Source organism: Diabrotica virgifera, chromosome 1, assembly GCF_917563875.1.
Source record: "Diabrotica virgifera virgifera chromosome 1, PGI_DIABVI_V3a".
NCBI classification, from domain to species: domain Eukaryota; kingdom Metazoa; phylum Arthropoda; class Insecta; order Coleoptera; family Chrysomelidae; genus Diabrotica; species Diabrotica virgifera.
Genome location: NC_065443.1, coordinates 252062455 through 252090260, shown reverse-complemented (window position 1 = coordinate 252090260; position 27806 = coordinate 252062455). Strand labels below are relative to the sequence as shown.

The window sequence follows — 27806 nt, the reverse complement described above, 5'->3', positions numbered from 1 at the left end:
TTTTACTTTAAAAAATCTGAAAAAATTCAAGAGGTTGTATCTTTTGAATACAAAACAACCTAATTTTTTTCAGATTTTTGTAATGAAAAATAAGCCCAGGAAAAATTTTTGAAATTTTCAAAAAAAATTTAGGTTCTGATAATATGATTTGGCCAACTTTTAAATAGTATTTTTGTGTACTTTTTGCCGTTCTTTTAAATGGCAGAGGCAGAATTTTTAATATCTGAGCGGAAAGAACGAAAAAATCGAAAAAACCGTTTTTGACTTTCTCGAGATGCATCTCGGGACAGCCAATTTTAGGATTTAGGATCCTGACTACAACTGGAAAAAAAACTAAAATTGTGAATTTTGTCATAAAAATTGGTATGTGGGGTTATAATAATATTTGGAACAACTTTTCCAAATAACATCGATATCTGTAACGCGAAGCAAATCGAATCGCATATCGAAAATTCACCCTGTTTGTGGATTCCCAGTAGGCTGCGTTTAAAATTTAAAGTTCAGTTGACTATTTTAAAAATTGTGAACCATCAACCTGTATGACTGCAAAATTTCAAATCTGTATATATTTTGATAGCCGAAACATAGGGGTGTCTTCATCTTAAATGTGACACACTATATCTTATAAATTCGATAATTTTATTGCTACTAATATGGTCGTATTTTTTATAGATTCAAAATATACAATGAGAATACTGACTAATTCACTAATTTTATCATAAAAAGTTCAAATTGATTGCATTGAAATATTGAACCAATTAATGCGTATTAATATAATATTATTATAATAAATAAAGTGAGTTTTATGTATAAAATCCCTCAAGTATCTCGGAAACGACTTGCACGTATTCATAGGTTTTGGTGGGTAGGGGTTTTCTAATGCAGCCGATATTACAGTGATTATTTCATTCATAGGAGATTCTGACCAATAGAAAGCTACAGACATGTAAATTAAGGTGATAATTTTTGATAATCTCCCGTCGTTAAGCATATTACGTCAGATGCCCTTCGTTGCTACGAAAAAATACATTCAGTGACATTAATGACAAATGTTTTAAAAATTATAAAAGTGATGACTTTCAACCGTCAAATACATATTTATAACAACTGTGTGTTTAATTTCACTAATTGGTACTTACATATATAAATTACAATAAAATTTTGGTTTTGAACAGCTTTATTCATGAAATAATCGCATCAAATTGCACTCGAACTCTAAAATTAATATAGAATTTTTGCCCTCGTGACACTTTGACATAATTTCACTCGCCTTCGGCTCGTGAAATTAAAACTGCCAAAGTGACACTCGGGAAAAATTCAATAATTTTAGAGCTCTTGTGCAATTACTACTGATAATTACATTGTTGTCAGATTTTCCGTTTTTCTGGAAATCTAATGAACTTTCTTATTTCAAATAGAACACCCTGTATATTTTTTGCGTTTCGAAGTCCTTAAGATATACTGATTATTTTTTATGTTGTTTTTGTGTTTATAAATAAAAATAAATTTTTTCGGCCCGAGTAGACATTATTTTACGTTTTTTGACGTAGAGAAAAATTACAAGAGAACTTTTTTGTTCCCAATGGTCCAAAGAACGTAAAATAATGTCTACGCAGGCCGAAAAGATTGATTTTTATAATTTGTTTAAAAAGTTTTTTAAATAAATGTAGCAATAACTCCGAAATTATGGCCTTTGGGTATAGGGAATATAACATGGAAAATAATCAGTATTTCTTAAGGACTTCAAAACGCAAAAAATATACAGGGTATTCCATTTGAAATAACAAAGTTAATAAGATTTTCAGAAAAACGGAAGATCTGACAACAATGTAAGTACATATTACTATAATATAGGCCACATTAGAAAACCCCAACCCACCACAATCCATAAAAATCGTGCAAGCCATTTCGGAGATAATTGAGGGTCTCCATACATAAAACTCACTCTGTATATTATATTATATTATTACACATAATTATATACACATTATTAATACACATTAATAATTTGTTCAATACTTCAATGTAATCAATTTGAACTTTTTATGATAAAATTAGTGAATTAGTCAGTACTTTGATTGTTTATTTTGAATCTATAAAAAATACGACTATATTAGTTGCAATAAATTATCAAATTGATAAGATATAGTGTGTCGCATTTAAGATGAAGACACCCCTATGTTTCGGCTATAAAAATATATACAGATTTGAAATTTTGCACAGTCATACAGGGTGATGGTTCACAATTTTTAAAATAGTCAACTGAACTTTAAATTTTAAACGCGGCCTACTGCGAATCCACAAACGGGGTGAATTTTCGATATGCGATTTGATTTGATTCGCGTTACAGATATCGATAAAAGTTATTTGGAAAAGTTGTTCCAAATATTATTATAACCCCACATACCAAATTTTATGACAAAATTCATAATTTTAGTTTTTTTCAGTTGTTGTAGTCAGGATCCTAAAATTGGCTGTCCCGAGATGATCTCGAGACAGCCAAAAACGGTCTTTTCGATTTTTTCGGTCTTTCCGCTCAGATATTAAAAATTCTATTTAAAAGTTGGCCAAATCATATTATCATAACCTAAAATTTTTTTAAAAATTTCAAAATTTTTTCCTGGGCTCATTTTTCATTACAAAAATCTGAAACAAATTAGGTTGTTTTGTATTAAAAAAATACAACCTCTTGAATTTTTTCAGATTTTTTAAAGTAAAATTGCGCTCACAAACAAATAAAACCTAAAAATTCTTCTTTTCTCGATTTAAGACGTTTTAGGACCTCTGGGAAGCTAAAAATTTGCATGAGGGCATAATTTTATATCCTTTATCGAAAACATAAGTAGCGGGGCTGATCGGTGCGGGGGCATTTTTGACCATCTTATTCCGCTATAGCCTTTGTTATTTACTAAAATTAAAAAAAAATAAAGGTTATTAAAATTTTGAAAATATTAAATCTGTGATTTTATTTTTTATTTTTATTCATCACAAACCAGTAGTTTTAAATTTAAAACATAAAATGAAGTACTTCATTAAACACAATAGAAAATAATATAATTTTGATAATAAATTTAATAATTTTGAAAATTATTTTGATTATTTACAATTTTTAAAATTATTAAAATCATTAGAACACAATTAAGTTTTTTAAAATTTTAAAGAACTTATGTGGTGTTATAAAAAATATTAATTTTTCAGCAACAGAGCGAAATAAAATTACACAAACAGACGGGCGAGGACCAAAATAAAACAATAAAATATAATTTCAATATTCAAGATTTGCTACAAATAAATTAGTCCGTTCTTTAACGGTAAAATATTGCAAAATCTCTAAATTTTAAAGAACCGCTTGGATTGACATGAAATTTGGCAAACACATAGCTAACAAGTCAAAGAAAAAAAGTGATATTGTGCCAATATGTGCTTTTGTCCTGGGGGTGGTTTCCACCGCCTATTGGGGGTGAAAAAATATTCGTCCAAAGAAAGTCAGGAAATGGATAAACTGGCTAATTTTAAGTAACTTTTGTTCTATAGAGATTTTTCGCCAAGTCAACACTTTTCTAGTTATTTGCGAGTGAATATGTTCATTTTTCAACAAAATAACCACATTTTTAGACAGTTTTTCGCAAATAACTCAAAAAGTAAGTATTTTGTCAAAAAAAACGTTCTTAGCAAAAATATAGCCTATAAAAAAGTAAAAAAATGGTGTACGCGTTAGGTCTCTGGATCTCGTAGAACCAGAGTTATAGCCAATGAAAAATAGATTCATATTTACCAAATTTAAAATAGAATATTTCGACGTGAAATATCCAAAAAATTAAGGCAAAAGCACACATCGGCACAATATCACTTTTTTTCTTTGACATGTAAGCTATACGTATGCCAAATTTCATGTCAATCTAAGCGGTTCTTTAAAATTTAGAGCAAAAACCGTGAAAGAATGGACTAAATAGTCACAAAACATTCCTAACGTTTTTCAGATTTTGCATCTATTTTTAGTTTACAATGAAATAAGAAAAGGTAGCCCAAAAGTAAATATTCCAATTTAACACGGTACCTGCGGGACGAGGTCTATTTGGCCCAATCAAAGTTCTTCGTATGTGGCAGAATCAGTGGCGTAGCGTAGTGGGGGCGGCAGGGGCGCTCCGCCCCGGGCGGCACGTTTTAGGGGGCGGCAAAATTTAACAATAATAAAAATATTTTGTAAATATTTGAACCATTTTATATTTTTATCGCAACTACGAAGTCGGACCGATTGAAAGGAGCACGGAATTTTTCATTAATTATTTTGTGACGAATTCGGGGAATTCCTTTTCTTTGGATATTTTGTAGCGACTGGCAACAACGTCTATACTTATTTGTGGGAATTCCCCGTTTATGACTAACAATCAGCACAACTTTTTTCGGCACTTTAGAACGTTCTTATTCTTTTTTTTTCCTCATCGACACATCGTTGGGAAGTTCTGATAGCAACTACAGGCAAAAGAAGGATTCAAGACACGCGGTGGAGTGCAAGAGGCGATGCCGTAAATGTGACATGGCATCATTACAAAGACATTTTCGTCACTTTGGAAAAACTGACAGAGGCAGGTGAAAGCTTAAACACTAGCACAGATGCAGGTGCTTTACTCGTTTCGATGCAGTCATTTTCCTTTCTTTGTTTTTTTGGGCCTGTGGCAACCGGTGCTACATGAAGTGAATGATGCACAAAAATATTTACAAACAAGGGGACTTGACATAAGATTGTGCGCTCATAAAGTAAATGCTTTGCAGATGATATTGACAGAGAAAAGAGAGGAATGGACAAATGGCGTTGTAGGTTATGCAAAAATATGTGTGAAGAACTTGGAATTTCCATAAAACCTCGGAGGCGGATAACAAGAAAGCATATTTTTGATGACAGAACTAGTGGTGCTAACTTGTCTGAAATGAGTTGAGACGAAAGCTGTTTTCTTCGTTAGAGAGTTATTGTAGAAATTCGTGAGCGTTTTAAACAGGTACAGAATTTAACGGATAAGTTTGTTTATCTAACGTCGGCTATATTATTAGATCCAGACAACACTGAATCATAGATAAGGGGGTGGGGGTGCACTGAATGTAGAAATGTAGAGACTACGCATCTGACGAAATTGTCGAGCAGGGTTTCAAGCTATAAAAACTTCGACTGCGGACTTTCGTTGCTGCTACAGGCAACGAAATTGATTAATGCACTAACTTGAATTATTTAAATTTATTGTTAAATCCAAGCTGGAAGATACTCTGCCCAATATTTTAATAATATTCCGAATATTTTTCACAGTTGCTGTGAGATGCCAGCAATGAGAGGGGTTTTCAAAATTGAAATTGATTAAAAATTATTTAAGATCGACAATGAGTACTATAAGACTAACTAATTTGGCTATTTTGTCTATTGAGTAAGAGGTGTGTGATGCGATAGATATTGACGGTGCAATAAAAGACTTTGCTTTTAAAAAAAGTAGACGTATACATTTTTAATTGAAGACGGAAGTTTTGTTTTTAATTCTAAAAAATACTCATATTACTTCTCAATAAAGATAAAACTATAAAAAAAAACTAATAATGGAACTAGAATAATGATGCGGCTGTAGTTTCGTGTTGCAACGAAATTGAAAATGGTTATTTTTGATAAAAATATAACATTATAGTATCGTTCTAGTTCTAATTAAAAATTGATTTTATTTAATTTTGTCGATAGTCAAGGTGTACCTAATCTTAAGTGAAAGGTACTTAAGTTATATCAATATATCTACATAATTGGTTAAAGTTAAAGAATTTTTGTATTAATAAACGTGATTGTAAAACCTAGATAAACTTTTTAATTTAAAATCCAACCTGTATAATATACAATATTATTTTTCCCTTAACACGTTCCCCGCGGCAACAGTTTTTAAATAACTTCCCATTTGACGGAACAAGGTTAAAGACCTCGTCATAAAACTTCTTAATTGACGGATAAATTTTTTTTAAAACTTCCCTACCTGCTAAGGCTGTAAAATCTGTAATGATGACTGTTCTCGCCAAAAAGTTCTCTATAATTAATGTATGTAATGTATAGCATACAATATACAATAAATTAAAATACCTCATTAAGAGGGCGGCAAAATTGTCTTCCGCCCCGGGCGGCCGACACTCACGCTACGCACTGGGCAGAATCAATTTTTATAAGACTTTTATAATAGACCTGGATCCCGCATACCAAAAAAAGTTGATTAATAGCAAGCTGAAAATGTGTTAATAGCTTAACGGTGTCTAGTCGGAAAAACTTTGATGTATGGGAACACTGGTACAGGGGAAATTTTAATTATGGAAAAGGTTAAAAATTTGGAACGTCAGACTACGAAAACATTCCATGTATTTTGTAGGACAGAACTTCCAAATGATTTGTTACCATATCATTAAACTCTCATGCAAAAATCAGACTGGTGTTTATCACCAACTGGACATTTTAATGAGTGAAACACGAAGAACATGTCAAATGGCAGGAATCGTGTTGATTAGTAATAGCAGTCTGATTTTTGCATGAGAGTTTAATGAAAGAGTAGCAAATTAATTCGACGTTCTGTCCAACAAAATACATGGGACGTTTTCGTAATCTGGCATTAAAAATTTTTAAACTGTTTTCATCAAAAACATGAAATTTTGTCCGACTAGACACCGTTAAGCTATTAACAAATTTTCAGCTTGCTATTAATCAACTTTTTTTTGGTACGCGGGATCCAGGCCTATAAGGTCTAACTGAGTTAGAAACTTTCTCATCAGGCGGTTTGGGGCATATAAAATATGACCTCAAAGAGGTTGTAATGTATTTTTGAAAATTGTTTTGTTATAATAAATGAGAACTGAATATTTTTTATAGAAACTCATAGTAAAACTGTCAAACAATATTCCTTAGTTGTTAAATGGGTAAAAATCGTATTTTATGGTAGTAAGGGGTCAAATAAACCTCATACATTTTTTTATAATAATTCGACTAGAGTACTCTATAAGGATTTAAATGGTACCAATAACATTAAATATGTTTCAAAAATAAAGATTTTACAGCCTTAGCAGGTAGGGAAGTTTTAAAAAAAATTTATCCGTCAATTAAGAAGTTTTATGACGAGGTCTTTAACCTTGTTCCGTCAAATGGGAAGTTATTTAAAAACTGTTGCCGCAGGGAACGTGTTAAGGGAAAAATAATATTGTAATAACTAACAAACAACAATGATTAAAAAACTCCATACAGAAAATATCGATATTCAAATTCGGTCAGCACACTCCTTGCAGCTTGCTATTATATACAATAGACAGCCAACACTTAGGGTATGAACAGAACAACTGGGTCATCGTGGAGGTTTCTACCTCATGGTGGATGCTGTTAGTCGACAGCACATAGCAAGGAGGTTACCTGCACTGCTCACTCAAGCTAGGACCACTATCAAGTGAAGTAGTTTGATAAAATTTGAATGACAAAAAGATTGAGTGCTTTTGCGATGTTGTGTTAGTCAAGTGATGATAGTCATAAAATGTCAGCTGATGTAGTGGCTGATAGGTAATATACCAACAAACGGTTTTCAGTGCATTTAATAAATTTGAAAAGAAGCCATTTAGGTGAATACCATCATCTTTTCCCCGAACTAAAAAATGACCCAGAAAGATTTCATTTGCAGATCAGAATGACACCTGAGACATTCTCATCCTATGAATCTTATGACTTGAAGCAGGGATTTACTTTGTTGTGTGAGTGTGTATGTGTGTGTGCAACTAAACGCTAAATGTATGAAGTGTGACGTAAAATACTGTACTAAATTTAGAGGAATTACAGAGGTAATTTTCAATCGAGCATATACAGATGGCCCATAATAAAAAAAAATTACATGTTCTGTCAGGTGATGTCCATTGCAGATATATTTCAAGTTCAATGTTTTTCAAAATTTACCAAGAAATTATATTTTTACAAGTAGAATTATTCAAGTTATATGAAAGTGGAGTGACAGGTCTCACCCATCCGCTGGAGGGTTGATTAAGTAATAAGCAGACATAAATTTTAGTAACCCACTATCACTATTGGCTTGATTACACGTAACGAGTACAGTGGCGAGACAGCAAACTGTTACTAGGCCGAGACAGTGGTGAGGGCGAGAGATGGTTTATACATATTTGGCAATTTTTGAATTTGGAGGCGAGTCAGTTCAGTTTCGACACAGTATAAAGAGGGACAGTAGAACCACTCTCCGAAAAATTGGAAGTAAAATCTCTAGTCGCGCATGGCGATAGAGCAATGTTCTTAGTCGCTTTTGCCCCACTCTCGCATTGCTAGTCGCATAGAAACGTACAGATTTTAACAGGGAAAACCCGCATCCACAACTGGTGAAGTACCAATTGCATACTGCCGGTATTACTTCTTGAGATCAAAGCGCCGACAGAGGAGTGGTTTTACTGTGGAACCTCTATATACTGTGGTTTCGATTCACAAAAACAAGGATTAGTGTACTTATGGATCGTAAAGCTAATATTAAAAATATATTATATCAAACGGCTTATACCACTGCTTATACAAGAATTGACGGATATATTATGAGAAGGAGATAAGCGTCTTTGGACTATAGACAATGGATTTTAAGAAGACCAAATCTCGGTACTCCCGATTTCTTCGATTCATTGATTTTTTTACACTGGGGTGCAAAATTTACCGGACACCTTAAAAATGGGTCATTTTTGATGTCTCGAATTTCCTAAACCTGTTGTCCGATTTAAGTGATTTTTTAAATATATTATATCCTTATTCTTTAGCAATATCGCTGTAATACTATTGTTGCTAAGCAGTTAAATTTTCATTGTATACCGCGTGTATCAATCAAACTGTGTTTTTTTCTCAAGTTCCCATCACCCTGTGGAATATTCTAGCATTTATAAAATACTGAAATTAAAATCCAACTATAGCCTCATGTTTTCTCAACATTTTGTTATTTGATTCATTCGCCTATGTTGGATAATAAAAAAGTTAGGTACTTTAACAACTAGCCTTGTTTTTCATCAATACAGCGTGTTTTTAAATAATAATTGGCAAACTTTAAGGGATAATTCTGCATGAACAAATAATGACAGTTTGCTTTATCAACGATATGTCTGCAAATGCTTCGTTTCCGAGATAGGGGGTGTTGAAAGTTTTCTTACAAACTGACGATTTATTTATTGCTTTAAAACCGGTTGAGGTATGCAAATGAAATTTGGTGGGTTTTAAGAAGTAGTTATTGCACATTTTTCGACATACAATTAAGAATTTAATATTCACCATTGGCGCGCATACGGGTAATATTAGGGCTTATATTACCCGTATGCGCGCCAATGGTGAATATTAAATTCTTACTTGCATGTCGAAAAATGTACAATAACTACGTCTTAACACCCACCAAATTTCATTTCCATATCTCAACTGGTTTTTAAGCAATAAATAAATCGTCAGTTTGTAGGAAAAATTTCAGAAATGAAGCATTTGCGGACATAGGTTTATAAAGCAAACTGTCATTATTTTTTCATGTAGAATTACCCCTTAAAGTTTGTCGCACTTATTTAGAAACACCCTGTATTGAAAAAGAACATGGCTAGTTGTTAAATTTTCTAACATTTTTATGGTTCCACTTAAGCGAATTAATCAAAAAACAGAATGTTGAGAAAAAATAAGGCTATAGTTGGGTTTTAATTTGAGTATTTTATAAATGCTAGAATATTTCACAGGGTGATGCGAATTTTAAGAAAAAAACAGTTTCATTAGTACACCCAGTATGCAATGAAAATTTACCTGTTTAGCCACAATATTATTACAGCGATATTGATAAAGGACAAGGCTATAACATATTAAAAAATCACTTAAATCGGATAACAGCTTTAGGAAATTCGAGAAATCAAAAATGACCCATTTTAAGGTGTCCGGTTAATTTTGCACCCCAGTGTATTTCTTGTCTATATGTCGAACTTAATTTTTTTTTATTTGACTTCTTGAGTTTTAAAACAAACAATATTTATTTCTTCTACAATCGATACATATGCTGCGTCACGTATTTGTTTATTTTTATACTCCAAAGATTTGAAATTTCATAAGCACGGGTGTGACTTATCATATTGATTAACACAAGTCGTCTTCTCTGATGAAGTGGTAATATGCAGTTACACAGTGAGTGTTGTTAACACATACCGAGTGGATTGGCGAGTATAAGATTGAAGGGTGGGAGGTCGAAGACTCGGCCTAGTAAATAGAACAAGATCCGAGTGACTGTCTCGCCATATGACTGGGTCGAGTGCTCGGCCAAGTACTCATTAGTATGTTTATACCAGACGAGCACTCGGCCGAGAACACTGGCTCGCTACAATACTCGTTACGTGTAATCAAGGTTTTAATAATAACGTGCGGGCCGATAAGTGCCGTTTTTTTTTCTATAAAGTAGTACCTATGCAAATAAAATAATTTAGCAAATTATAAATATTGGGACTTCTTACTTCCTTTTAAAAGGGGGTGTTACTTCCTTATCCAACCTCACTTGCCATAGTGTTCGATCTAAAATTAAATTATAAAAATAGTTATATGTTGATTAAAATTATGTGGTTACATTAAACACATTTACCCAAATCAAAAACCAACATTTTTAAATTGTTTGAAGCCATGCTTCTTTAACTACAAAACCATGACCAAGGTTTGTGTCTATATTTAGTAAATCTATGACTATGATAAAATTTTTTGAAAGTAGATTCAGATTCAGTATGTTTAAAATATTTGTACACTCCTAATCACTTAACATTTGAATCAAAATCAAAACATCTAAAATAAACAAAAAACAAAAGTGACAGTTGAGGTTAGGGTTAGTGGATAGTTAAGGGATAGTTATTGACCTTCACTTCTTTTTCGATTTAGATCTTAGACAAGGAAAAAAGAGAGGACGGGTAACACTCATTTAAAACACACGTTCCAACCTGATTCTAAATCAAATTTCGACCAAAAACAAGTCGCTTTCAATATGGCGACTGTCGAAATTATTTGACACGGAGATGAATGAATGGCCAAAAGCGAGGTTAGGTTTAGTTTAGATGTGTTTTGTTTATTTCTTGCAAGGAAAACTAAATCAAAAGGTGGACTTCATTAAATTGGAGGGTCTGAGAAGTTAGCCACAGTAGATTTTCATAGAACGTTGAATTGAAGTTTGACAGTGTTGCCATGTGATTATAATGTATATAATGTATAATATCTTGCACGCTTCAAATATACAGAGAAAGCTTTGAAAACTATCTTTTTTACATTATTTTATGGATTTTGCTATTTTTTAATGTATGTAAAATATGAACGAATAAATATTTGTTGTTTGTTTTGATATTAATTGCAGTTAATTATTAGAAATTTTTTTGTGGCAATTGTCCTGATAGGTTACTGAGTAGATTTGGCAATAGAGTGAGAACGTTTAAATTTGCGTTTGCCAGATTGCACAGATGTTCCGCAGATATACATTTTATGACTTTCTTTTTATTATATTATATTTCGTTTTATTATTTTATTATTTGGAATGAATGTACCTGAATACTGAAATGCTTTTAGTTACTGAAAAGTGTTTACTTCGTCAGTACGTTATTTTTGTGTTCATTTACATAAGTTTACTAAGTTTATTACATATCTATAATTTGTAGATCTGTATATTTCTTTTAATTAATTATTAAATGTTCTGACAGTTTTATGTAAATTATTTATACTTATTACAAATAGCAATTTTTTTAATTTCTGCGTTTGTCGGTTTGATAAATAAGACACTTTATTATCGCGATATTTGTCATTTCAAATAAGTACTTTAATTAATACTAATACACATTACATTATAATACACAACACTAAATTTACATTTGTTACCAGGTTGACGTTTTGTTATGGAATTATAATATTATACAGGGTGTCCCGAAAAGAATGGTCATAAATTATACCACACATTCTGGGGTCAAAAATAGTTCGATTGAACCTAACTTACCTTAGTACAAATGTGCTCACAAAAAAAGTTACAGCCCTTTGAAGTTACAAAATGAAAATCGATTTTTTTCAATATAAGTATCGAAAACTATTAGAGATTTTTTATTGAAAATGGACATGTATAATTCTTATGTCAGGAACATCTTAAAACAAAATTATAGTGAAATTTGTCCACCCCATAAAAAATTTATGGGGATTTTTTTCCCTTAAACCCCCCCAAACTTTTGTGTACGTTCCAATTAATTCATTATTGTGGTACCATTAGTTAAACACAACGTTTTTAAAACTTTTTTGCTTCTTAGTATTTTTTCGATAAGCCAGTTTTTATTGAGATGCGGCTTCTTTTTCAATATATTAACGTAAAAATTTTATGGGGGTTTTGTTCCTTTAAACCCCCCTAATGTTTGTGTACGTTCCAATTAAACTATTATTGTGGTACCATTAGTTAAACACAGTGTTTTTAAAACTTTTGTCTCTTAGTCTTTTGTTCATAAGTCACCTTTTATCGAGATGTAGCTTCTTTTTCAAAATATACCTAAAAATTTAAATTATAAATAAATTTTCAGATTATTAACAGGTCTCTATAACCGTACACTTAACCATATACAAATATGTGGTGGATTCGACAAATATTCAAAATATCTCGATAAAAACTGGCTTATCGAAAAAGTACTAAGAGGCAAAAAAGTTTTAAAAAGAATGTGTTTAACTAATAGTGCCACAATAATAATTTAATTGGAACGTACACAAAAGTTTGGGGGGGGGGTTTAAGGGAACAAAACCCCCATAAAATTTGTATGGGGTGCACAAATTTTACTTAATTTTTTTTTAAGATATTGCTGTCGTAAAAATGCCACATGTCAATTTTCAATAAAAAATCTCTGAGAGTTTTCGATATATGAAAAAAAATCTATTTTCATTTTGTAATTTCAAAGGGCTGTAACTTTTTTTGTGTGCACTATTGTATATAGGTAAGTGAGGTTCAATCAACCTATTTTTGACCCCAGAATCTGTGGTATAATATAATTTATGACCAATCTTTTCGGGACACCCTGTATATTTATACAAAAAAATATATACCTACATTTTACCCATATAAATAGATACCTACCACTTCCATTTTAGACAAATTATATTTTTCCTATAATAGTACTGTGGACTTTCTGTATATCTGTATAATAGTACTGTATGTATATCTGTATTTTCAGTTGCATATAGTCTGGAGCCTGTATCACAGCTTTATTATTTCTGTGGACTTGTATATCTGTGTTTTCAGTTGCATATATTCTGGAGTCTCTTATTATCACAGCTTTTTAATAGGGCTTTTCATCTATTGTCATTTGTTTCGAGCTTCTGTCAGATGTTGTATAATCTGTGTATAATATTAATATACACAGATTATACTAAATATGACAGAAGCTCGAAACAAATGACTGTGAATGAAAAGCCCTATATTCTTGTCTTAAATCAATGTTAGAGTTTTTTCGATTGCTATAAGTTCAACTGAAAAGATGCTATACTATTAGATAATCTGTAATTATTTTATTGGTGACTTTATTATTTATACAAATCTTATTTTTATATAGATAATAATAAATAAAGTATATAGTAAAATCTTAAAACAGCAGAATTTTACTTACTTTGCACTTTATTTTACAAATTTTATTTTCATATAGATTATAATAAACAAAAAATATATAGTAAAATCTTAAAGCAGCAGAATTTTACTTATTTTACACTTTTTAACTTTATTATTGATACTAAAATCTTGGTATTTCGAGATAATTAGAAAACATTAAAAATTAAAAAAAATTTGTCGTTATTTTATCTACATATAGTATTTTTACTACAAAAACGTTATTACGTAGGTCAAAATTTTTGACGTAAGAGAACTGTCAAAACATTAGAATGTGACTTTTCATATTGCCGTGTTTATAATAAACATAGCAATAATGAAAAGTCACAATCTAATGTTTTGACAGTTCTCTTACGTCAAAAATTTTGACCTACGTAATAACGTTTTTGTAGTAAAAATACTATATGTAGTTAATGTTTTACATTTATTGTCAATAAATAAATTAATAAAAACATATCACATGCTCTTTCCCGATTTATTCTAAGAACACATGGCAACACTGTTACGCCTTCATTTCCTTGTATCTGTAGCTAACTTCTCAGACCCCGCAATTTAATGAAGTCCCAAAAGGTATTATAATATAGCTGGGTTTAATTGAAATTTGCTTGTTTTGAGGAATTAGATATACTACATTCGCTCTCGCGAGATTTTTTTTGACACTGACGTTAGTAATTTCTTTTTTGAAAAATTCAGTTGTCAGAAGTGACTGGAAATTACTACAAAACCAACGCACCTGCTCATATCCAATATTATTAATAGTAAACGGACATAAAAATAACATAAACCTTACGCCAATCAATATTTATTTATTTAAACCATTATAATGTATTGATAGCAAATGAGAAAATTATTTATTGTACAAAATAAAAATATTTTGTAGAAATAAACTTCACAAAATTTTATGAGATTAGTAGACACTCCCACTATTTCTAATAATTCTTCTTTTTTTAATGAAAGATTAAGTTGATTTGAGTTGATTTTAGCAGTTAATAGTGTGAGGTAGGAATTTTTGTGTTGTAGGTTTCCTATTCCGAATGTCTCAAAAAAAATCTCGCGAGAGCGAATATAGTATAGAATAGTAAATTAGAAATATAATAATTGAGAATGTCCACAACATGAATCATCAACTCAATGAAAGATGTGAGGTAATAATCTGGGAAAATTAGTAAAAAACAAGGAAAATTAATTACCAGCTATTTTATTGCTGGACATGCTGAAATAAAATCTTCAAGATTTCCTATATTAGTAATATAGCTGTGCAAAGTCCACAGAAAGTGTGCTATTTTGTTTATAAACAAATTAGCGCTCCGAAATCTTTTTTTTTATTATTGCTCTAAAACTCCGAAAATTTTAACTTTAAACCAAAACACTCACATAAAAATTGACAGTAATTTAATTCTGCACATTAATAATTTATTCCAATTTCCTTCGACGGAAATTTTCTTCGGAAAATTCGGGTTTTCCAAACAAAATCTTTAATTTTCAACTAAAATTTGAGGGAAGTAATTATTTATCAATAATTAAATAATTTGGTGACAGTGACATAAATCTTTTTTGTTATGAGTGTCTTGAAGATATGAAAATTTGTATGTACAAAGAAGACCGGAATTAAAAGGTATCTAATGGTTCAAAGATTAAAATCCTGTTGTTTATAACTCTGTCGCAAATGCCGGTCAAATTTGACCGGTTATACCTGGAATCACTCCTCGCAATTCAATTTGTTTTTCTTCGAAAAGGACACAGAAGCCGTGCTCTTTTCAACAGCGTTAACTTAATTTAATTTAATCTAATATTTTCTGAGGGGTTCTATTTGTTTATAAGCCAAAAAATTGTTTCTTTATAACATTCCCGAGACCGCTCAAATGGTCCAATTTCAATCCTGTAAGGTACGTTGAATAGGTATAGTGCTTTTTTATATGAAAATCATAGTTATTCTGGTGTATCATAATCTTTCTGGTTATTATTTCGACCGAAATTTTTTAATTAACATTTTAATTATTGCTAAACTATTGGTTAGATTGTCGCCGGTCTCCTGATATACAGAGAGGGGCTAAATTATGGAATAAATTCATTTTCTCTAAAATGGACGATTTTAGAGAAAAATCCCGAAACAGGTCGATTTTTATTTTTAAATTAAATTTCTTGGCATATATTTCAAACTAGTGACGTCATCCATCCGAGCGTGATGACGTAATTATTTTTTTAAATAGGAATATGGGTTCGTGTTGTAGCTCATTTACAAAGGCGTTCAATTCTCTATTCAGTATTATAAACATTAGTTTCATTATTTATACAGGGAGGCCAAGAAAAATTTTGAATTAAATTAATTGACGCAAGAAGAAGAATGCATGTAATTTATTTAACTCAAAATACATTGTATTGCTGTCAGAAAATAGAAAAAAATGTTTATTTTGCAAATAAACATTGCTTTTAGCTTAAATTAAAAGTTCAAACTGCCAATAGGTAGGAGGGAGTCTGTTTGTGATTTAATTTAAGCGAAAAGAAATGTTTATTTGTGAAATAAACCTTTTTTTCTATTTTCTGACAGCAGTACAATGTATTTTGAGTTAAATAAATTACATACATTCTTCTTTTTGCGCCAATTAATTTAATTCAAAATTTTTTTTGGCAACCATGTATAAATACCTAATGATATTAATGTTTATATTACTGAATAGAGAATTAAACGCCCTTTCAAATGACCTACCACACGACCCCTATTCCCATTAACAAAATTATCGATTACGTCATCACGCTCAGATGGATGACGTCACTAGTATGAAATATATGCCAAAAAATTGTAATTTAAAAATAAAAATCGACCTCTTTCGGGATTTTGCTCCAAAATCGTCCGTTTTAAAGAAATGAATTTATTCCATAATTTAGCCCCTCTGTATAATCTACTATAATAAATCTTTCATGTCTTCAATTATTTAATTATTGATAAATAATTAGGTACTTCCCTAAAATTTTAATTGAAAATGGCAGATTTTTTGGGAAAACTCGGATTTTCTGAGTAAAATTTTTGTTGAAGGAAATCGGAAAAAAAATAACTTTGTGCAGAACTAAATTAGGTGAATTTTTATTTGAGTGTTTTTGGCTCAAAGGAAAAAATATAGGAGTTACAGACCACTAATTGAAAAAAAAAAGAAGATTTAGGAGTGCTAATTTGTTTATAAATAAAATAACACACTTTCTGCGGACTTGTCATACCCCATATTACTAATATATGCAATCTTAAGATTCGATTTTAGCAATAAAATAGCTGGTAAATAATTTTTCCCAAAAATGGTATTTTTTCGATAATTTTCCCAGACTATCAACAAAATCCAAGAAACCGAAGCGCCAACCCAAATTCTGAGCAGTCTCAACATAATAAGGTTAATATCCCCAAGAATCGCGCGGTGTCGAAATGAAATTGCGACTGTCGAAATGAATTAGAATCAGCGGTGGGATCACGATCAGTAGAATGGTAGAATGCTGACGTCACAAAAATAATTCTACAATCGACAATTTTGGTATCACGTTAACACGCTTGGGAAAGTAGAATGGGTGCTCGGCAATGTTCGGATATTCTACTAGCCGAGTTAAAAATATCGCTTCTTCTTCTTAAAAATATTGCCGTTTGACGTGTGGTTGTCTTTATTTTGTGGTGGTTGTATTCAAAAAGCTAACCTAAAGATTATTATTTGTATTTGTGATTATTTGGATTATTTGCAATTTGTTTATTTTTGTCTTGCGTTGTTTGGAACTATTTTATTAGAAATCACTAAATTTTTGGATTTTACCTGTGACTAGGGAACATTGTTATATAAAGGTATTTTTATGTAGGTATTTTTTCTATAAATTCCTGTTACTAAAAAGGAAAAATAACACATTAATAAGTTGTAGGTTCATATCACTTATTAATTATTATTAATATATTTTGATGTTTATGTTAAATACCGATATAGTTCGACGTTCAGATGCTTCCTGCTCGGATACTTGGTCATATACAAAGAAATGAGCAATTAAGAAACGAAATAAATAGGTATAATATAGAGGAGAATAAAGAGAAGGGAAAGTGATGGATTTACTTTAGGAGTTTGTAGATCTATTTATATTAACAACAGACATGGTGAACTATTTTTTTGAGAGGCTTATACCTCATAATATGTCATGTTCATCCAAGCAGTGTTGAGCCGTCACTGCCAATTTTTGCCTCACTTATTTTTATGCAATAAGTTCCTATCAAAGAGTAGTCGGTCAGAGCTATCAGTTATTTTTCGTCCGCTATAACCTTTCCCATGTGTAGTGATTCATTTTCAAACAAATTAAGTCAAACATAAAGTGAAATGAACGTTGATGTGTATATACATTTTGTATACTAATATACTAAACACATCGGCGTACGTTTCACTTTATGTTTTGATTTAATTTGTTTGAAAATGAATCGTGCCCCATGACAAAGATAAAATGGAACTACTATATCAATTGCCCAAAATACTGTTAGCAACCGTTTAAATGATGTAACAAATTTAACAATTGAACATCTAAGTGAAGAGTCGATTATCTTTCCTACTACATTCATTCAAAAAGAGAATTTTAAAAGAAAATTTATGCAGAAGTTTAATTTTCCTGGCTGTGTCCTGGATAGTTTGCACACATGTTGCTATAATTGCTCCAATGGAACGGGAACATAACTATCTTAATAGAAAAGTTATCTTTCTAAAAATGTCCAAATTGTAACACTTGTTATATAACACTACTTACTTGTAATATTATATTATGTACTATATGCTGCCAATAATCAATTTATAAAAATAATGTATTATCACATAATATATTATATTGCAAATATCACAAAAATTTGTAGTATTTGTTGATATTTGTGTTGAAAAAACTTTGACTAACAAAATAAATAATAAGTAAAATATTACAATCTTTTAGGCATGTGATCCAGACTTAAAAATTTTAAACATCGATGCTAGATGGGGAGGTGCAACACATGATGCTTCATATGGAGAAACTCAAATGTAAAACTTTTTTGCAGCAGATCGTTTAAAATAGAGATCAAAGCATTTTCCATTTCTATTCTGGCAAAGATTACTTTCACTTCTTAGTTATCTTTGCTGGAAGGTGAATCTTTATATCTTATTATGAAGTATTTTGAACATAAATAAATAAATATCTTAAAGAAATGTTTATTTAAAGTTTCATAATAATTTTTATAAGTAGTTTAATATTATTACTTATTTTTGCACTAGAATTCATAATTGTAAAGCTTCATTGACTAATGGCCAGTTTCACCAAAGATGAATAGTAGTTTATTCGATGAATAAAATTATTCAACTGATAAAACTGACACAACTATGTTTCTCTAACGTCAAATAGTACTTATTTTATTTATTTATCAAATAAATATTTACTCTTCAAATGAATTGACGAGTTAATCTCACTTTAAATATCTATAACAAAGAAAATTCGTCAATTTAATTTTAAATTATCAAACTATTCACTGATTTATTTGTTGTTGGTGAAACTGGCCATAGAGAGTAAAATTGCATTATTTTTCAATTTACATAAATTTGTGGTTTATTTGTGATTTATTCTTTGTTCTCATTTTAGTCTTGGTATGAAACAATGTTAAGAGAATACTGTGTGCTTTTTCAGTCCTATGAAAGAAAATGTTTTGGATGTAACAGAGAAGTACTACAACTTTGTTATGAAGATTTGTCTTTATGTTATTTTTATAATGTTCATGGATTATATTTGTTTTTATGTTTTCTTCAGTTTAAATAAAGTTTATGTTTTACCCATTATTGATTTTTATTTCAACCTAAAAATTATAATGATAATAGTAAGAGGATTCTGAGGTTTTTCTGCAGAAACAATGCATTTTTTGAGAAAAAATATTTCACAAAAATTAAGGTTAATTTTGTAAAAGTCAGACTGTCCTCTGTAGTTAATTTACATATATTTTTATATTGTTCTGAAGCTGCTTCTTTGTGATATCGTATCGTATGCAATATACTATTTTATTGTGAAATAATCCACGCTTTAGTTAAAAATAAAATTTATTAACGTTTCAACTTCCAAGTCAGAAATCGTTATTGAAATACAAAATATTAATTAATATTTTAGTACTCATTAATAAGTTAAATTAAAATTTATTATATTATTTTATATTTCGATAACTGCTTCCGAAGTGGAAGTTAAAACGTCAATAAATTTCATTTTTCACTTAAATTGTGGCTTTTTTCCCAATAAAATAGAAAATCATATATTTTTATTAACTAAACTTATGCCTGGTAGCACCAACAAATCTTAAACTCAGCTCAGCTCATAGATATGGCCGCTTTAAGTTTCACTCACGTTGCACCATAATTTTCGATTCTTATCTAAATAAATAATCCATTGTGCCAAGCTGAAAACTGATCTAAGACTCAATGATGCCACACGTACATATATTTCGCAATCTGAGCTTAAGGCACATCTAGAGTTTAAGATCTGTTGGTGCAACCAGGCATTAAACATCTTTATATAGGTAAGCTTTCAGAATACAAATAATGTGTGCAAAAGAATAAGCATTTTAAATTTTAATCAAAAAAATTAAATTCAAACAAATTTTTATAAAAAAACTACAAATAATTTAAATAACTTATTAAAAACAATCACAGTGAAGGTCAAGCTTTTTTTTTTATCTGCATCAACCACTAGGGTTATTAGTGGTAGGTTTATTAAACAAGTGGAGAAAATATTATTTATACCTAATGAATAAATTATATTTACTATAAGTATGGGTTGTTAAACAGTATATAAAATCAAAATGTACCTACAATTATGTAGAAAAAAGTTTTATTCATCTAAGAAACATACAGTGTAAGTAGATACATTCACCAATCTATTTTGAGATAAAATTCTATTCTGTAGAGGTTTAAGGTACCAGTATCACGAATAAATAAAGTTGATGTCTCCAAATCAAGGAAAGCCAAACATGTTATTTAGGTTTGTTGCTTCGTTATCCTGCTATTAGTTATCTCAAAATAAAAACTAATTGTATTTTTGCAAAACAGTCACTATGAAAAACTACGAGAAACTTTCTTTACATGTCTATGAGGAAAACCGTTGATTGAAATATTATGTAAAACATATTAGTGAACATAAACAATAACAATAGACAAAAATATTCTATGCGGAACCGGGAAAAATAAATATCTGTCATATTGCCATATTGGTTCTGTTTTTGTTTATCAACATGAGAAAGAAAGAGATTAACCGTCCTTTCTACAGCTAAGAAGTGGTAGTTTGAGGAGGATTTTTATTCTACAAGGGTGGGGATAAAATTCGACTGGAAACGACCATTCTATTCATCGTGATACCAAATTCACGCTTGCAGGCGATAATCGACGGTTGCTAGGCAACGTGACGTCAGCATTCTACCATTCTACCGATCGTGATCCTACCGCAGGCCCCAGGCCCCAGTTTTTGGTTTGTTTGTCACCAGAAACATGGCGGTCACGTCAAAAATAACAATGGGTTGCCAGTGGTGGGTGTTCGTTGAAGGTTAAAATTTCATAAAAAATAAAGTAAATCATCATCTAAAATTCGTAATAAAAACATATGTATGTATTGAAACATATGTACGTAATATGAGCAACTTAATAAAACATTTACCGTACACAAATTCTTCATTTTAAATACATTTCATATTTTTATTTTAAATACTCAATGCATAACAATACCCCAAAGATACGTCGATGATCAAAATCTCTGGTGTCAGTTTGGCTTCACTTTTGGTCATAGGATTACTCGTCCTCTCTCTTTCCTTGTCTAAGATTTAGATATTAAGTATTGAGCAAATTAGTCGATATTGTGATGCCGCTCCCGTCTGAAAAAAATTTTGATTCGGTTTCTTTGCGGATTCGGGATTCCTATTAAAAAATGTCCCCTTTAAATCTGAAGGACTCTGGAGGGCACCGGGGGAAATTTTTAGGCAGAAATTGTTTAAACAAATTCAAATAATACCTTTCTTCGCTCTGGAAAATATTTTTTTAGGCTTTTTGGGCCATTCTAAACGAGCCATTTTTGGCCATTTTGTGTGATTTAAAATCTGAAAAATTCGAAAATACGCATTTTATAATCTTAAAAATTCATATTTAATAAATAGAGAGTTATTAAGTAACTCTATGAGAATACGGCAACGTTATAAATAACATGTAAAGTATACAGTAAAATAGCGTTACCGTATTCTCCTAGGGTTACTTGATAACTCTCTAATGTACAGAATGTTTCATTAATTAACAATTGTCCATATAGTAATTGGAGAAACCTTGGCACAAAATATGAAGATTTAACTTAAGAGCAAACAGTATATAACGATCAACAGGTAGCAACAAACGCGTTCCAAGATTGCGGCTCTAATTTTGAATATTTTGTCGAGATATTTGGCACACATATTCGTAATATAATAAAGAATGGCGGCACAGAGCCCAATTTCAGAAATATGTTAGTATGTGGAACTTACTCTATGACTAAATAAAATATTGAAAAAAGGAGCCTGTACCGCCATTAAGAAAGACAAAAAAATACACTTTTTTCAAATAAACTTTTTTATCCCGTGCCTAGATTTTGTGTCACATTGGAACTACTAAAAATCGATTTTTTTATAACAAGAAATCGAACGTCACTGACTTGGCAACATTTCGCGCCTATGTGTATAACATTTCGCGCCTATGTGTATTAGACATGTAAAGAAAATAGACTTGGCTAGGGATATGCCACTCAATGCATCGGGGTGTAACGTCGATATCAAGTACGGTGCTTAGCTATCTTTGTCTGTCGTGCGAGTGTGAGCGTATCTACCAAGAGGTGGGAGTAACGGAACGACAGTGACACACAGGCGGCGGCCATCATATGCTAGAGAGAGAAAGCTAAGCGCCGGTAGAGGGAGATAGATAGACCACCGACCCGAACTGCTCCGCGTTACGCTATTTTTCCGAGTTGGCCAAATCTATGTGTATAAGATCTTTGTATAAACGTCACTGTCAGTGTCGAATTACCGATGCACTGTTGCCTCACTTTTGAAAGTTCGCAGAACTTTCGCAATCTTGGACCGCGTTTGTTGCTACCTGTTGATCGCTACTGTGTGCTCTTAAAACACTTAAATAAAATGTGGCTCCTTACTGAGTTACAGGGTGTTTTATTTAAAAATTTAAAAACTATTTGTATACAGTACTTTAAAACCATTTGACATATACTTGTCATACTTGGCAGCAAGTGTAGCGACTGGAGTCCCTACTAAAATATCTTAAAAAACCTTATATTCTATGTAAATAATATACTCTTCATTCGTAACGAAAAAGTGATTAGTTTTCGAGATATTTGAAGTTAAAAATAAAACGGCACAGTTATTTTGATTAATGTATTAGGCTCCTTCGTTTTTTAACTTTAAATATCTCTAAAACCAATGATTTTATCGTTACAAATGAAGACTATATTATTTGCATAGAAATTGGAGAATCTACAAACTATGCTAAAATAGCAGTTCTGTCAGTGGCGTAGAATTTGGGAAGGGTCAACCATTCACTATCCCGTTTCGTACGCCTCTGGTAGTAGCCAGAAACGATTATTTAACATAATTTAGTAGGGTGTACAGTACCTACACTTTCTGCCCAGTATGACTGTCAAATAGTTTAAGTATAATTTTTTAAATTAATTTATTCTTTATTTAAAACTTTAAGAATTATTGGTATACCTACCCGATACTTTAAAATTATTTGACCTATCTTATCATACTTGGCAGAAAGTGTAGGTACTGTACATCCTACTAAATTATGTTAAAATAATCGTTTCTGGCTACTACCAGAAGCGTAAGCAATCCATAGAGAACGGCAGTTCTCACCAGTGGCGCACAACACCCCTACAAGCGACACTATATATACACGAAATTTTCGATTTTCTAAACCTGACTGAATGGAAAATTGGGCCACATCCCATCTTAAAGTTTACGAATAGACTCGTCCATCCATATGTTACTTCTCCATTTTGGTCCAAGGGTGTGGAATTTACGGCCCTTCCCATTTAAAGCCTGTTTTTCGTTCTCGTCCCCAAAACTCCCAAAAATTTCAAAAATTTAAGCCCGACCTTTGCGGCTTCTGATAGCATAGATCATTACCTTTCCAACGCATGTTTAATTTTTAAAATCGGTTGTACCATCCAAAAGTTATCGAGCTCAGAAATATGACTCAATTTTTATTTAAAAAATGGAAAATGTTTGTGGATATGTATGTTTGTATGTATGTATGTATGTGGAAAAGTTAAACCGATCTGAATTTCTTTTTCTGTGTTTCAAGAGGGTGTGAGGGTCGATTCAGAACCGGTCTAATTTTTGACTTCTGACTACCCGTAAGTTAGCTAGAGGACTAAGTAGATACAAAATAGCATATTTTTTGGGCGTATATATCTTAGGTTCAAGAAAAGGCAGGAAAATCGCAAATACACCAAATTAATAGGGTTGAGTTAAGATTTCAAATGGCCCTTAAGCGATCAAGCTGAGACATACGCACTGAAAACCATAGCCAAAAAACTGAAAAATTAAACTTTGAAAATTTTGGTTTTTCGACAATTACTCACAATTTCAACCTACGAATTGCGCCAATAACTGAGCGTTTGTAGAAGGACTCAGGACGCGTCTAACGGTGTATACCTTATATCTGGGAAAATTCGAATTTTTAAGTTATAGGGTTCATAAGTATGATCAAATCTATTTCTTATGGGAAAAACGGTTTTTCAAGCTCAATAATTCCTGTAATACGTTCAGTTATCATACTCGATATTGGATGCATCAGATACTACTTGTTAATACGTTTCAAATTCATGTTTAGTGATCAACATCAGGTAAGCCGTTCAGAAATTATAGAGCTCCAAGGTATAATTAGTCCAGGAACTGAAATTTTTCACTTCGCAATTTTTACAGAATGGATAGATTTGTTTAAAAATTTGACAAACAATAGTGGATAGTCCAAGGATCAAAATCTATATGATGCCGAAAGACGCTTTTACCAAGGGTAGTTGCCACCTCATCTCGAGGGTGGAATTTTTTTTTTATTTTGACCGCAAATGCTGGTAAAAATATTAATTATAAACAAAAAATGTTCATTATACATTTTTTTGATAAAATTAATAGTTTTCGATTTATTAGTTATCGAAGCTGTTAGTTTTATATCGGAAAGATTACCAGATAACGGCAGTTCTCGCCAGTGGCGCAGAAATACACCCCTCTATATGTGACACTATTATATACACGAAATGTTCAATTTTCTAAATCTGACTGAATTGAAAATTGTGCCAACTCCCATCTTCAAGTTCAGAAAAAGACTCACCCATTCATATGTCAACCATCCATTTTGGTCCAAGGGTGTCGATTTTACGGCCCTTCCTATTTAGGGTCTGTTTTTCGTTCTGGTCCCCAAAACTCCCAAAAACTTCGAAAATTCTAGTCCAACCTTTGCGGTTTCTAATAGAACTGATTATTACCTTTCCAACGCATGTCTAATTTTGAAAATCGGTTATACCATTCAAAAGTTATAGAGCTTAGAAATGTGACTCAATTTTTATTTAAAAAAGGGAAAATGTTTGTGGATATGTATGTATGTGTGTTTGAAAGTTAAACCGATTTGATATTTTTTCTCTGTATTTAAAGAGGGGGTCAGGGCCGATTTAGAACCGGTGTAGTTTGTGACTTTTGACCACCCATAAGCCAGCTATAGGACTTTGTAGGTACAAAACGGCATATTTTTTGGGGGTATATATATTCGGATCAAGAAGAGGCATGAGAACCGCAAATATATCAAATCAATAGTGTTGACTTAAGCTTTCAAATGGTGTCCAAGCCGTCAGGATCAGACATACACACGGCTCAGTATAGCCGAAAAACTGAAAAACTAAACTTTGAAAATTTTGGTTTTTCGACAATTACTCAACATTTCAACGTACGAATTGTGCCAATAACTTAGCGTTTGTATAAGGACTCAAGACGAATCTAACGATGTATACCTCATATCCGGGAAAATTCAAATTTTTAGGTTATAGGCTTCATAAATATGATAAAATCTATTTTCTGTGGGAAAAACGGTTTCGAAAGCTAAATAATTCCTGTACCTAATAGCTTCAGTTATCATACTTGACCTTAGATCCATCAGATACTACTGGTCAATACGTTTCAAACTCATGTTTACTGATCAAAATCGATTAAGCCGTTTAGAGAAGTTATTAAGATACAAAAGTATAATCCAATTAACGATTATTCCCCAAATGGTTTATGAGTTGTAGTGGTTACGACGCTAAATTTGATCTGGCAACGGGCAATCCGACTTCATTTACCGGCCATCTCAATATATTTTTTTTTCAATCTATTTCGAATAGAAAAAAATCTAGTGTACATTCGATGGACACTAGATGCTTTTAGAGATAATGCAACAAAGGTGACCATTTATAAAGCTTGACGTGTAATAGAGGAATATTGCATTCAACTTCATACATTTAATTTATAAATAACTTTGAAAAACTCCTGATACAAGAATAAAAAACCGCTAAACGCCGTAAAAATGAGTGGCGCATAAAATATTCCAGCTACAAAAGATCTGATATGAATGTTACGTGGCGCGAAAATGGATTTTCATTTGATGCAAAACAAACATTTTAAAAGATTTTTCCATAATATTTGCTAAATTTGAAGTAAACGCGCCACAAAAGAGTTTCAAAATTCAAACTGTATCAAAGTTACTCTTTTGTGGCGCGTTTACTTCAAATTTAGCAAATATTATGGAAAAATCTTTTAAAATAAAACTAGAATTTTGTTTTGCATCAAATGAAAATCCATTTTCGCGCCACGTAACATTCATATCAGATCTTTTGTAGCTGGAATATTTTATGCGCCACTCATTTTTACGGCGTTTAGCGGTTTTTTATTCTTGTATATTATACACATAAGATTAGGCAAGGTCCGAAAAATAGCGTAACGCGGAGCAGTTCGGGTCGGTGGTCTATCTATCTCTCTCTACCGGCGCGGCGCTTAGCTTTCTCTCTCTAGCATATGGTGGCCACCGCCTCTGTTTGTGTCGTTCCATTACTCCCATCTCTTATGGTAGATACGCTCACACTCGCACGACAGACAAAGATAGCTAGACCACCGTACTTGATATATTGGCGTTACACCCCGATGAATTGAGTGGCATATAACTAGCCTGGTCTATGATTAACATGTCTCTGGGCGTAAGAAACGGGATAGTGAATGGTTGACCCTTCTCAAATTCTACGACACTGACAGAACTGCTATTTTAGCATACTTTTTAGATTCTCCAATACTTTCTATGCAAATAATATGGTCTTCATTTGTAATGATAAAATCATTAGTTTTAGAGATATTTAAAGTTAAAAACGAAGGAGCATAATAACATTAATCAAAATAACTGTGCCGTTTTCTTTTAACTTCAAATATCTCGAAAAATAATGACTTTATCGTTACGAATGAAGAGAATATTATTTACATATAATATATATTGGAGAATCCAAAAATTGCACTAAAATAGCAATTCCGCCAGTGGCGTAGAATTTGGAAAGGGTCGACGTTTCACTTCCCCCGTCGTACGCCTCTGGTAGTAGCAAGAAAAGTTTTTTTAAGATATTTTAGTAGGGTGTACAGTCCCTACATTTGCTGCCAAGTATCACAAGAATATGTCAAATGGTTTTAAAGTACTGGACCTCGATTTTTGACCCTTCGCTTTGTTATCGAACGTATTCGCTTCGTATCAGGACCTCTATTTTTGACCCTTCGCTTCGTTATCCAACGTATTCGCTTCGTATCTGTTTAGTGTACAGATATCGAATGATCGATAACGAAGCGAAGGGTCAAAAATCGGGGTCCTGTTTAGTATACGAAGCGAATACGTTCGATAACGAAGCAATAAGGGTCAAAAATTGAGGTCCTGGGTACATGCCTAACTAATTGCTTTTCGAATTTCCATGGAAATATTCAACTTTTTTGTAGTGTTATCGAACTTTCAAATATGCAACTTTTGTTTTAATTTCTTTGCTTAATTGTGTTTTTGTTCTGTTATGTATTATTTTATTAATAAAAGTAATTTCATTTCTCATCAGTGATGTATCTACTGACAATTTTGTAAA

The 27806-nt window shown here is 31.6% G+C and overlaps 1 protein-coding gene and 1 long non-coding RNA gene across 4 annotated transcripts in view; one reads left to right on the top strand and one right to left on the bottom strand.

The window, feature by feature from the left end:
* LOC126883307 (magnesium-dependent phosphatase 1-like) overlaps positions 1 to 10869 on the bottom strand; it is a 32860-nt gene extending 21991 nt beyond the window's left edge. Inside the window, exons 1-2 of one of the 2 annotated variants that reach the window (XM_050648683.1) lie at positions 10623 to 10869; positions 10498 to 10555 (exon numbers count right to left, since the gene is read on the bottom strand). In XM_050648683.1, the coding sequence (XP_050504640.1) occupies positions 10498 to 10555; positions 10623 to 10662 (98 nt within the window). In that variant the 5' untranslated portion in view covers positions 10663 to 10869. The remainder of the gene's footprint in view (positions 1 to 10497; positions 10556 to 10622) is intronic. The other variant, XM_050648679.1, reaches the window with a different exon arrangement.
* A 5851-nt stretch (positions 10870 to 16720) lies between these two features.
* LOC126883305 (uncharacterized) lies at positions 16721 to 19438 on the top strand. 2 transcript variants are annotated; one of them, XR_007697603.1, is made up of 2 exons: positions 16721 to 17457; positions 18570 to 19438. It is a non-coding gene; the product is annotated as an uncharacterized LOC126883305 (long non-coding RNA). The 2 variants fall into 2 exon arrangements; XR_007697602.1 differs by having other exon boundaries at positions 16721 to 17467.
* The last annotated feature ends 8368 nt before the right edge of the window (positions 19439 to 27806 follow it).